The sequence below is a fragment of the Caretta caretta genome, chromosome 1, assembly GCF_965140235.1.
Source record: "Caretta caretta isolate rCarCar2 chromosome 1, rCarCar1.hap1, whole genome shotgun sequence".
Classification (NCBI taxonomy): domain Eukaryota; kingdom Metazoa; phylum Chordata; order Testudines; family Cheloniidae; genus Caretta; species Caretta caretta.
This window is the reverse complement of record NC_134206.1, coordinates 161,301,740-161,314,771: the sequence shown is the minus strand read 5'-3', so window position 1 is coordinate 161,314,771 and position 13,032 is coordinate 161,301,740. Positions and strand designations below refer to the sequence as shown.

The 13,032-nt window shown below is 40.9% G+C and overlaps 1 protein-coding gene across 4 annotated transcripts in view; it reads left to right on the top strand.

The window, feature by feature from the left end:
* The window catches only part of SH3BGR (SH3 domain binding glutamate rich protein), a 51,166-nt gene extending 41,806 nt beyond the window's left edge, over nucleotides 1-9,360 (top strand). For 2 of the 4 annotated variants that reach the window (XM_048866685.2, XM_048866666.2), the window contains 3 exons: nucleotides 4,214-4,243; nucleotides 6,846-6,933; nucleotides 8,860-9,360. In XM_048866685.2, the coding sequence (XP_048722642.1) occupies nucleotides 4,214-4,243; nucleotides 6,846-6,893 (78 nt within the window). In that variant the 3' untranslated portion in view covers nucleotides 6,894-6,933; nucleotides 8,860-9,360. The remainder of the gene's footprint in view (nucleotides 1-4,213; nucleotides 4,244-6,845; nucleotides 6,934-8,859) is intronic. The other 2 variants (XM_048866694.2, XM_048866676.2) reach the window with 1 other exon arrangement.
* Nucleotides 9,361-13,032: the final 3,672 nt, after the last annotated feature.

Below are 13,032 nucleotides of genomic sequence, written 5' to 3'. Positions count from 1 at the left end.
TATTAGGAGGAGAGCATCACCAGACAGACATTTAAATTGTTTTATTTAACAACGTTATTGTTCTGGATTTTTTTCTTCAACAGCAAACATATAATATTTTAACAAAACAAGCATCTGAATTTTTTAATGTAGTTAAACATTCAGGCTTTTTAAAATCAGGTTTGTTTTTGTTAAAATTGTTTTAAACTAAAATAGTTAAATGAAATATTTTTTTTAGAAAAAAACTAAAATTAAATCGACTATGTCAACCAGGTCAACATGAGAAACTTAAAATATTGGCTTCTGCAGCTAACTCAGTCGTCTTCCCTTTCATTTTCTTGTTTGTTCATAATCTGGAAAAGAATAACAAGCTTTCCTGCTTTTTCAGGTCCCAAACAATTTCTCAATTTTGAATGAATTAGTCCAAAGGAAGAAAATATTCTTTCTACACAGGCAGAAGAAGCTACTGCTGTTAAAAGTGAGATTATCACTTCAACAGTCTCTGAATCCAAGTGCTTAAGTGACTTCTACCAGTTCACTGGTGTGACTTTCTTTAAAACATCATCAGCAAACATATTTCTTGAATGGTTCTTATTCCCAAACTGGGTCTCTTTTATGGCCTGCTGCCATTATAGGTTTTCCCTTCTAGTGAGAGAATGGTATGGTAGATCTCAAATCAATGAAGGCTACACTCAGAAAGACCTCAAAACTTCTGGAATATGCTGCTGCTCAAACAGTTTCACTTTTGTTCCTACTGCCTGTCCCTCCCTTCTTACATTTATCTCCAGACAATCTTCTGTTCATTGAACTTTTTGAAACTTTGCACTTTTAGAGAGAGGTACGGGATTGACTCTGTGTACACAAATTTGCAGAGGGACAACAGGGTTGAGGTCTGTTATTTCTCACCTCTATATAGTATTGATTTATTTATTTAAAAACATTTTTGCTCTTAACAAGCATGTTATCTCTGGAGACACAAATCCACAGTTTGAGAACTGCAAAACTAAGCATCTCTGATGGTATCTTCTAGACTGAGCACTGAGTCCCATTGAGTAGATAGAAAGATTAACCTAAATAATCTATACAGAAGCCCTGGAACCCCATAAAATTGGCTCCCTAATCCATGAATTATTGGAACTCATTTTCAAAACTTTTCTTAAACATTAAATGAATATATTGTCTCATACTATAGAATTAGAAGTTATAATCCCTATTCCATGATGAGATATCTTTGAGCTATAATGTATCTTAATTAAAACTATCTTTAGATAGGTTTTTTCCTCAAAAAGCATTTTATCAAAAAATTTGAGTTAAATAAAAAAATCTGATTTTTTAAAAAATATCATTGATTTTTATTCACCCTGGTGTATGGAGAGAGGGAGATGATTTTCCACATGACTGCCTTTCCACCCCCACCCCCCCACTACTCTGCATGACTGTAGTTGTTTGGTTGGGGCATGTCTTTCTGCTGCAGGCTGACCTTTCTTCTGAATAGGTGGACCTACTGCTGTGTCAGTACCCAGAATCTTCTGTAGCTTGTGTGGCTTAGAAGGTAGTAGAAACACTATGCTGAACTGAGCCTGTCCTCTTTGAATGGGAGTCACAGACGTTTCACCTCTTTGCCAGCAACAGACCTTAAAAATGAAGACAGAAGCTTTTTTCCTTTGGTTGCAGGGTTTTCCCAAAGGATGTATCCCTCTCTGAAAGCCTCTTCCCACTCTTCACTTATTTTAAATCATTAAGGATCAGATGCACCTCCATGCATAAGGGTTAGGCATCCATTAAAGTTTCATTTTAACCCTCAAAATAGGGCTTTACTGGGACTTAGGTGGTGCCTAGTCCTTGTGCCAGCTCTCGGCACAGGGCTGAATTTCATCTTTCAGTTGCATCTGTTCATGTTCCAAGCTTTGCTCACTTTCAGCTTGCACATGGTGGCCATTTAATACCTCTTTCCTCAGACCTCGGGGGAAGCCCTGGGTAAGGCTGTAGAACACCCCTTGGCTGTATTGAGTTACTTGCTGTTCAGGCTGGCATTCTAGTCTAATGGTTTTCAAATGGGAACAGAATGCTGGAACTAGTTGTTGAAGTCTTAACAGGTATCAAGCAGCTGTGTATGAGAGGCTTTGTAATGACATAATGCAATGCCATTTCTATACAACTAACAACTTGCTGGTCTTCATTTCTTACAAGATAGGTTTGAGTCCCTGGTGGAAAACAGTGTCTTTTGGCCAGTATAACAGCTGGGTATGGGGGGGGAATAATGTGTTTAAAGTGATCTTTTTATGGTTATGGCATAACCTGATTTTTCTTCTGAGTTCTCTCATAGAGCATATTTCACCCACCAGACTCCAGCAATGTTCAAATGTTCCTTCAAGTGGCACAAAATAGAGGAAAAAATCTCCCCCCAAAACTGTCATACAGTACTCCAGATCCCATTAGACTCATGAACTTCTGCTAGCTCCTAGAAGATCACCATTTTTATTTCTGCTGTATTCTTTGTAAGGGAGGGTAACCAAAACTGAAGAAAGGAAGGGTGGTGTAGCAGTTAGGGTGCCAGCCCAGGATTCAGGAGATCTAGGTTAAATTTCCTGCTCTGCCATGGACTTCCTATACGAAATTGAACAAATCACTTAGACGCTGTATGGTTCCCTATCTGTAAAGGGAGGACAATAGCACTTCCCTACCTTACAGGGATTATGTGTGGATAAATATGTTAAAGATTGTCAGATACTCAGCTACTATGGTCATGGAGACTATATAAATACATAAGATAGGTAGACATCAGTCTTTAAGGTGAGCATGTAGCTTCAATGTATATAATGGCATTACACTAGTTTCAGTTTTATTCTCTATTTATTCTACAGCCTAACTCCTCTGGTTTGCTTTTTTGACCATATCTGGCCGTTGAGCAGAGGTTTTCACTGAGCTGTCCGTGCCCAGGTTTTCCCCTGATTGGTTACAGTTAATTTAGAAGCCATCAGTGTGTCTCATGTTCTGAAAGGGTGACCTTTCCATCAGTGCCCACTGTAATTTGCAACCATATGGTTGCATCTTCTGAACTCTAGTCAGGTCCCAGTTGGAGTTTCAGTTTACCATGTTGACCAACTTCTGCTCATTCAAACCAAAATAAAACAGTTACAGTGCCATAGTTTTATATTTCATGTCTAAATTAACACAAAGTTTTGAACCTTGTACTGACATTTTGGCTCTATTCACTATTTTGTTTCATACAATTTAAAAAGGAAAGCTCGGTGTAGAGTATAATCCAGCCTGTTTAATTGTGCTGGTGATTATGTCATAGAAAAATTCGAATGGAATCCTGGCTAGTTAAAGATATCTTGATCTATGCCAAGAAACATATGACAGATGATACAATAAGCTGTGGCTCTGTCTCAGTTAAGGAGTTGTATGGCAGTAGGGTGACCAGATGTCCCGATTTTATAGGGACAGTCCCGATTTTGGGGTCTTTTTCTTATATAGGCTCCTATTACCTCCCACCCCCTGTCCTGATTTTTCACACTTGCTGTCTGGTCACCCTATATGGAAGAGCCCAGATTCTGGAAGGCCACTCCACAACAAAAGTTACAACAGCAGAATCAGGAACTAGCAACAAATGGTGGTAAATGTAGGGCCTGACAGCTCTTCCCACCCAATCCCTGCTGTGAGCTGCTCCAGGATACTGGGCCTCAAAAGCTCCACTCCCAAGTAGCCAAGGCAAGGGGTTCTCACAACAAATTTTTGGTGGCCTTAAAGTGCGGCCACCAACTCTCACTGGTGTCTGCACTGACACTTTCCCCCTAAAATACTTAATTAACTTTAGGAAAAACAATTAAATATGCACACATTCACATCCAAATAATTGTAATGTATATTTTTAGGGTTTTTAGGCAGACTCAATAACAAATTCCACTTTGATTTTGAAGGGTGGACAATTAGGAGAAAAAACAGCAGTGCTTTGCTTGTAAACTGAGAAGAATTGACTGGAAGTCATTAAGTGACAAAAGATATAAGACTCTATTATTATAATTTTGTAGTCACTTTTCCGAGTAGAACCATAGTGTGTTCTTTGGGAGTGAGCCCCAAGGGAACAATACTTCAAAATATAGCTCATAATTCCACATAATTGCTTTAATTTAAATTGGTTTTAGTCTCACCTGTGTTTTCCCTCTATGACCTTTGACATTTTTTCTTAGATCTGCCCTTTTAAAAATCTTTTCTGTATCTTTTTGTGTAGGAAAAGGAGGAAGAACACCCAGTGACAGAGGTGCAGTAGAATGTTCAGACACTATGTTTTCAATTATGGTGTGTGCATGCGTGCAGTGCCCACTCATCCCCATCTACTCCAACAGAAGTTAGCAAATTCACAAATCTCTTTGACATCTACCCACTTCCAAACTTGAAATACTGATATTAAAGTCTGGTTAGGGACAATTATTGTTCAGTGCCCGTATCTAACTGGTTGAGGAGCAGACCTTTGACCTTGATAATTAGAAACTAAATGAAAAGAACCTTTTGTTCAAAGGCTCTTTAATAAAATTTGCTGTGGGTTCCCAAGATACTCATTTCCTTTGAAACTCATTAATTTAAAACTATCTTGATTATGCTTTACAAATACCTTGAATCCCTAAAAACCATCCTTCCAGTTAAGGTGGTGTTGTCTCTACAGGGCAACTTTTTCCTGCCCAAGATTCTTAGAGCCCTATCCATCAAACCTTTTCACAGGTGATTAAATTTACCTCTATGAGTATTCCCCTGGGGTTGCAGTTTATGTCCTAAATCTTTCCCTAATATCCTCAGTAAGGTTAATTACTCTTGGGAGTTAATTGCTGATTCATACTGGAAATAGCCAATACATTCTAAATCTCTCCACATTACTGTGTTCTGTCATAGGTTTATTATATATACATGGCTATGGTCAGTATTGTGTCACGTAGACCTACAAGCTACCCATAGCTAGGGATGCCCCAGCTTTTCTGTATTCACTCCTTCTATCAGCCAGTGCCTCAGAAGAGTAAAAACCCTTTCACTTTGGTTTCCAACTCTAAACTTGAGAGAAGTGAGACTCCCTTGTAAAAGGTGGAAGGAATCTGCATCCATTTATTGCTGTGTTGATGTTCTTTAGACATCTCCCTAGGTTCTGCTCCAGCATCTCACTGAACATTCATACATCACAGCGATGTCATGCAGAGCTTTTTTTTAAAAAATGTATCTCTACACTTGATGTTGTAAATTTAATGGATTTGAATTTCAAATCCAATACACAAAACCTGGATTGATGTCAGTTTTTTATGAGCCTTCTTGGATTGTTCTCAACAACACTGGCCAAAGAAATCCTTCTTAAGGATAGACTGGAAATACTTCCAAAGATGCCATATGAAATTCCATTTGGATGGACATTTTCCAGTTCAGTTACTCTAAGGGGAAGCTCATTTTAATGCTTTATAAAGTTTGCTTTATAAAGTGTGATTCTGCAGGAATGGTTCTTTAATGCAGTTATGTTAAACTGGCACCTTCGTACTCAAGAGCTCCACACCTATGTGTGTATTTAGTTACAACCGTTAACTTTGCTGACTGAAGGATTTTTTTTTTATTGTTTCTGTTAGCACTGCAGAGTCAATATAGTTCTGGGAGAGAGAACTGGGTTATATTCTGCCTCACATATCATCATCAGAACTTCTAACTGAACTCTAGTTGCTCAATATTTAATTGTTAGTTATGCAGAATCCTGAAAGAACCCACCTTAATTTTTCACAATGTGGGTGGACTTTGTAGGTGTGGCAGTTAGCAATACTTTTTACTTGCAAAGGGAGCATATTTGATCCAGAAATCACTGAAGGACAATAAACGCAAAACATTACAATGCCATTTTAGTCACTTTCAGAGTAGAACTGCCTTCTAAAAGCTTCACTTGCTATGCGGAGGAAGACAGAGCAAACAGGGGGTATGTCTACACTATCATTAAAAAATCCACAGAACTGAGTTTCAGGCCATCTGACTTGGGCTCATAGGACTATAAAATTGCAGTGTAGACATTTGGGGTTGGGCTGGACCCCACGCTTAGAGGCCTTCCTTCCTCATGTGGTCTTGGAGCCCAGGCTCCAGCTTGAGCCTGAATGGCAACCTTCTCCAGCTTGAGCCTGAATGTCTACACTGCAATTTTATACCCCTCCAGCCCAAGTCCCGCAAACTCAAGTCAGCTAACCATGCTAGCTGTGCCCATGCCAGGGGTCTTTTATTACAGTGTAGACATACCCATAGGCTGTTTTCTCTGTGGTATGGAAATGGCAACTTTCAGATAATGGCTTCTTTAGCTGGCTGATGTTCCTTAGTCAGAAAGGTTTTTTTTCTTTGTTTTTCACTTCTGAAATTCATTCTATATCTCAAAAAGCAAAGAACATGTTGGAAATGGAAACACAGGCTTATTATTTGACTCTGAATGACTTCAGGCTTTGCAGTAGCCTAGTTCATGGGGCATGTATGTTGAATTTCTCATTGCTATAGAATAAGATCTCATCCAAAACGTCAGATGCTTATCATATTTGCATACATGTATATTCAAAATCTAATCTTTTAGCATCTGTTTACAGCTTAGATGTATCTGTTCCCCCAACTGCTTTGTGAAAAGCATTTTTATACCTCAAAGCTTGCCTGTTAATACCATAAGGCTAGTGCACTGTGTGTATGTTTTTTAAAAAAAAACCATCATGAAATGTATCTGTGCTAATTTTGTTTTATACACTAATGAATGTGACATCTGCTAGATACATAATCTAGATACAGTTGCAAATTTAGGGACCTGTATTTCAAGACTGCTCATTTTTCTTTCAACTTTCCTGTGATCACTTTTGAACCCCCGTTCTACAAAGGAGGAGGAGGAAGAAGAAGAAGAACAGGAGGAAGAGGAAGAATCTTAGTACTTTGTTATGGCATTTTTTTCTTCAAAAAGTTTTTCAGGTAATTATGAAGTCAGCTTGCTCTAGTTTTTAAACAAGCGTAAGGAAGCATCATATACTTCAAAATCCGGATTCTCCCTGACAGCACTTTGTGTACAGTTAATTACTATTCCCACCCCTGTATAGTCAGTCAGTTTTCCCTGTTGTTTGTGAGTTTTTTAGACTACCAAAAGTCAGACAAATATATATATTTAAACAGGAAGAGTGACTTGTAAAATCAAAAGAACACCAGTAAGCCTCAAAGGCAAGTGTAGTGTGTGAAACTACTTTTTAACTACTTTTTGACTAGATTTTAAGGGGACAGTGCCCCTTTAACTTCAGCAGCTGGCTGTTTTTTATATTTATTTTTGCAATCGGAGGAAGATAGGAATACAAGCATCAGCCCTTACACATAACCCCTCTCGTTATCCCTAAAGAAAATATAGAAAGGGTGTTGGGGGTTTCCATACTCAGTATTTCAGGTACCAACACTTATCCTTTTCACCACTCGTTATGGCCTCAACCATGTATAGATGTCATCAGAGGAGGCCAGTCTCCTAACTAGGAAGCCAAGATGTTCAGTTCCACCGAGGACTGCCATTATCACTTCTCTGATTTGGCTAGTAATAAGCAGAAGACAGAGAGACTCGCACCCTCTTTTTTGGCCAAGTGGATGTATTTGAAGTGTACTTTTATAGCAAGTCCCTAGAGTCATACATCTTTTTTTTTTTTTTTTAAATACCTAATTCTGTATACTGTACTCTGGAGAATTTTTTTTTTGATTGATTTGATTCTTCCCAGATTTTTTTTTGCCCACATTAATATTTTGCCAATGGATCAAAATCATAGTGATCTGATAGACTTGTGTCACCTACTATAACTAAAGAGTTATTTTACGGTAGCTGCATACTAGGGTGCTATTCACCAGTACATTGAACTTTTGTTCCTTCCTGCACAACTGGAATGTTTACATGGTTTGTAAAAATGATAATCAGTTCTATTCAAAGCACTTTTTTATATAAAAAATAAAATTGTCCATGATAATAATAATAATTAATTATTAATAAATAAATATTGAATAAGTTCCCATTTTAAACCCTGAAGTCTGGAAATGTAAAGGTTAAGATTCTCTGAAAAAACCCACCTTGCAGATATGGAGCTCAGTTTTTCCCTCAGAAATAGTCATGCATCTCCTACTGGAGTTGTACATGCATTTCTGAATGCATATGCAACTCCAGGACTGAGCCCATTCTGTATTAAGATATAGACACAGCAGTACAAACTAATAAATCATCATACTCAATATGTCTGATGTGGATGAGTTCTCTCCATTCTTCATCACTGCAACTCCATTGACTTCGAAGGGTTACTCCTGACTTAGCACCTGCTAGGTGAGAGGAGAAAGGGCCTCTGAATGCTTCCATGACCAGATGTCTGAGTGTTTAATATTGTAAATTTAGTGTTACATCAAAGTATGTTTTTGTATTTAATTCCCCAGGTTTTCTTTGTTTTTCCTTCTTCTTAAAAAAGAAATGGTTATTAAGGGCCAGCTCAGCTCCCAACTGGGAAAACACTTGTTTAGGGAATGGGAAACTCAGTGTTTCTTGCAGATTGTCGCTGGTGGGACAGGTTCTCTCCTTCTTTGCAGTATAGGCAGAAGCTGATCCAAAGCCCCTTGAAGTTAATGGAATTCCCAGTGACTTCAGTATCTGGGCTTCCACCCACAGAACTCAGCAGATTCATGGATGCCAGGGTGGAGACCCAGTGTCTCAGCATGGCTTTGTGAGGGATGAGGGGCCAGCCCTCCCTTCTTTTACTATACCTCATCCCAGCATTGGGTTCCTTCACTGCTTGGGGATTAATGTGCCCTAATGTTGTACAGTGCTTTGTATGTGAAATTCTATGACAGTGCTAATTTTATTTATTTATTTACTTTTTTCCTCTTCAGGAAGCACAAGTCCGTGCAGCACCAGAGAAAATAAAACCATCTCTTCCCCCCAAACAACCCACCATTGCGTTTTGCACCAACACATGTATAGACATCTGTATATCCCCAAAACACAAGACACCACTCTGCCCTATATTATATATATATTGGTATTCTGGTCTTTTGTTAAAGTGGGTCACCTTAATTCTGTCTGACAATATCTCAGACTTAGCTTTATATGTTCTAACAGTACTGTCTATGTCTAATTTTAGATTGTAAGCTCCTTGGGGCAGGGACCGTGTCTTCCTCCATGTTTGTACTCTGCCAAGCACACTATCGGCACTCAGTAAATAACCACAGTTGTGCATCAAAACTGTATTAGGAGGTAAAGAACTTCAGCACTGAAAACTCCAAAGAAGATCCCTGTGTACAAGCTTTGTGTTGCTTATCTCTGAACTGGCCTTTAAAATGAATGTGATTTCTATTGTACAGTAGTTTAAATAAACACATTTTAGGTCAGGCCTTCTGTTTGTCCACCGAGGCATTAATTTAACCATGGAATGTGTCACAATTGTGGGGAAGGGGGTTGTGAGAGGGGTTAGAATAATTCCCTCTACCCGCTGTCCTAGTTTGTCCCTCCCCTCAGGAGGTAGGGGGTGGGCTGGATTCTGGCTGGGGGGAGAGGGGCTCTTGGCTGGTGGGGAGGGGGTAATGAAGGGGGGGCTGGAGTCTGGCTTGTAGGGGGAGAGGGGGTAATGAAGTGGGGGCTGGAGTCTGGCTTGTGGGGGGGAGAGGGGCTCTTGGCTGGTGGGAGAGGGGGTAATGAAGTGGGGGCTGGAGTCTGGCTTGTGGGGGGGAGAGGGGCTCTTGGCTGGTGGGAGAGGTTTGAGCATTGACCTGCTAAGCCCAAGGTTGTGAGTTCAATCCTTGAGGGGGCCATTTAGGGATTTGCTGCAAAAATTGGGGATTGGTCCTGCTTTGAGCAGGGGGTTGGACTAGATGACCTCCTGAGGTCCCTTCCAACCCTGAGATTCTATGCTAATTACAGGGCAAACTGCATCTTAGATCCCTTTTAGTCTCTCTTGCGTGACAGGCCTGGCTTCCTGCACTTCACCCTGGGTGGAAATCTGCAGTCTGGGCTACAGCCCCACTGTTTCCCCGACTATATTAATACAACAGGCCCAACTGCATTTAATACAACTGTCAGCCCTTTCGTTATGGGGACCTGTGACCAGAGAGTTGATTAAAATGACTCAGACAGTGCCTTCAGACCAAAGCACTACTTACTCCTTCCGCCAAAGGTACAAAACATGTAGAGCAAAGGGTAAAACTAATAAAAGCACTATATGCCTGGGCCTGGTACATCTGCATCTTTCCTGGCCAGCTTTTGTTAGTGCCCCTCAGACCAGCTAACCCCCCATCTCTGGCTGGGAGAAAGAGGCTGTCCTGATCACATCAGCCTTTCCCTGTCTGTATGTTGCCTTGCCAGACTGTCGGCTTCTGCTGCTATCCTGGGGCACCCCCTGGCACTCACTCAATCCCCAGCCTTTTCTAGACCCCAGCATCCTCTAATGGCTTAGCGTTCCCTTTGGCTTCTCTCTTCGGAGACAGTTATGTCACCAGGGCTGGGGCTGAGAAGTCACATTTTCATCGCTATAAATCAGGGCATTATGTTTGTGAGGAAGCTCCTTATCTAGGCTGTTGTTTCATCTTTCCTGCTTGGTTTCATAACCCCCCTTGATCTAACTCCATAGAAAATAACCCCTCATTAACACCCACACCAAAACATGCACCATAATCATGAAAAATACACGTCACAGTAAGTTATAGCATCAGTTGGGCTAAATTGCCACCATAATTGTATTTATAGACTACCTGGTGCTTTTTTTCTTTTGAAAGTAAATTACCTCAGGAAGGCTCCTCACCAACAATCCCCCCCCGCCATCTTTAATATTCAGTATTGAATTGTCTTGCCATGATTTTCTTGTTCCTTAAGATGGAAGATTTTCAAAGATAAAAAGGACAACTTGGTGCCCATTTCCCTCTGAAAATCAGTAGGATTGCGTGCCCAACTGTCTCTCCCCCTACAACATTTCCAAACAAGGAATACAATGTATTCATGGGTACAAGGCAAAAATCCTCTGTCCCATTCCCTTGGGACCCTGACCATGCATTTATGGCAGCAAATGTCTCTTGAGTGCACCGGCTGGAACACTTTAGGCAGCAGTGACTCTGCACTTGACCATGAAGGGAGAGTACTGGCTGCAGCCTGGTCTAATAAAAGCACTCAAGTTATTTTTACATCAGGTGATTCCTTTTTCAATTTTTTTTTAATCCTCTCCCTCATCATGAAGCATATGATTAAACCAGCATGGATGAAATTCAACTCTCTGAAGAGAACCGGCACAAAATCCATACACCAGTAAGGCATTGGTCCTGAAAGCTTATGTGGTGCATTAAGCCTTATGCTGATGCCCTCCACAGTGAAGGGATGAATTGCACCCCGCTGTGAAGAAACCTTCTCTCCAGTTGTTATGCCCATACAAGACAAGGTAAACTATTAGATAAAGTTTTAAGGTTGTATCAGAGGCCTGGAACCTGATTCTGACCTTACACTGATTGTACATCAGAGCATCACCATTGCCTTCAATGGACTGACTTCTGATTAACACCAACATGGGCGAGGTGAATCAAGCCCCTTCTCAACAGTGGAATTTGTCTTAGTTACAGCCATTGTCCTCTGTTGTCTGTGCCTTGTCGTGATGGGACAGCTTGAATGCTCTAACGATCCCCAGAGTCTGTGCTGGCAGGGGATTTTTGCTCCTGATAGGTTCAACCATGCTGCATTGGTCTGTGGGGGAGGGGCCAGAAAAAACAGACACCCTGGTCCTCCAGGTTGGGGGTTAGGCACAGGGCTAACAACCCTGTCCCGTAAAAAACAAAATACATTACAGAAACAGCGACAGAGAAATTGACCATTACTGTGTGTGATGGCCTTCAGGAGTCAATGACCCGTATGACTGCCAGTGGTGAAAGCCGAAAGGAAGCAACTGGCATGAAGACTGAAGTGCTCAACACCAAGACGAAAACCAGACTTGGTTTCTGGAATATACGGACAATGTACAAAACAGGGAAGTTAGCTCAGGTCATAGCCGAGATGAGACGCTACAGCTTATACATCCTGGGTGTCAGCGAGAGCAGATGGACGAGATCAGGAAGATTAACAACAGCCTCAGGAGAAACTTTTCTGTTTTCTGGACAGGATGATGGACAACACCATTCCACACTATTTTGTAGTGCAGAATGCTGGGAAATGACAAAGTATGACATGTCCAAACTGTCTTCATTCCATACAACCTGCCTCAGAAAAATCCTTCGTATCTTTTGGCCCAGAACAATCTCACTTTAAGATCTATTGACACAGTGCAGCCAAGAGGATCTGAGCACCATCATTGCCAGGAGGCATTGGAGATGGATCAGTCATATGCTTCGGATGGAAACTGATTCCATCACCAGAGTGGCAATAAGATGGACACCGGAAGGCAAGCGAAAATGAGGCCACCCGAAAACAACATGGCAAAGAGCTGTGGAAGCCGAGCTGAAAAACCTGATGGGGAACCATTGAAAGACTTGCCAGAAACAGCCAGGAGTGGAGAAGCTTTGTCACTGCCTAAACACCAGAGGCATAATAGGAATATCATGATGATGATGACAGCCATTGTGGCCAGCCACCAGCAGATGAAAACCCCGAGTGTAGGCAATATCCCTCAGTATCAAGTGGGGGGTATGTTGGGTCAGTGCAAACCGTGGCTTGTACTGACTTTGCCTGTCTTTGCTAAAGGTTTAGACTTGTGCAGCTACAGTAGATAGGCAGCGATGGCTGAAGCTTGGAAAATCCTTGGTGTAGACAAGGCCTGAAATAAACAGATAAACTTTGTTAGAATTTGGAGATCAAATATGCTTTTAAACAGCTTTTTACCCTCTCCTTATCTCCTCCCTTTGAATTGTTTACAGCTGGCTTAGTTGCAGCACCCATTCTTCTGCATTACTGAGGGAAGCAGATCTGTTTATATTGTGTCTGGAATACATCACTTTCCTCTGCTCCTCCCAGTGTGTGAAAGCCACTGATTTCACTGGATTTGAAACAATGCTTTCTAGCCCAATGCCTGTGTTTTCCTTTAGTTTCATTTAGAG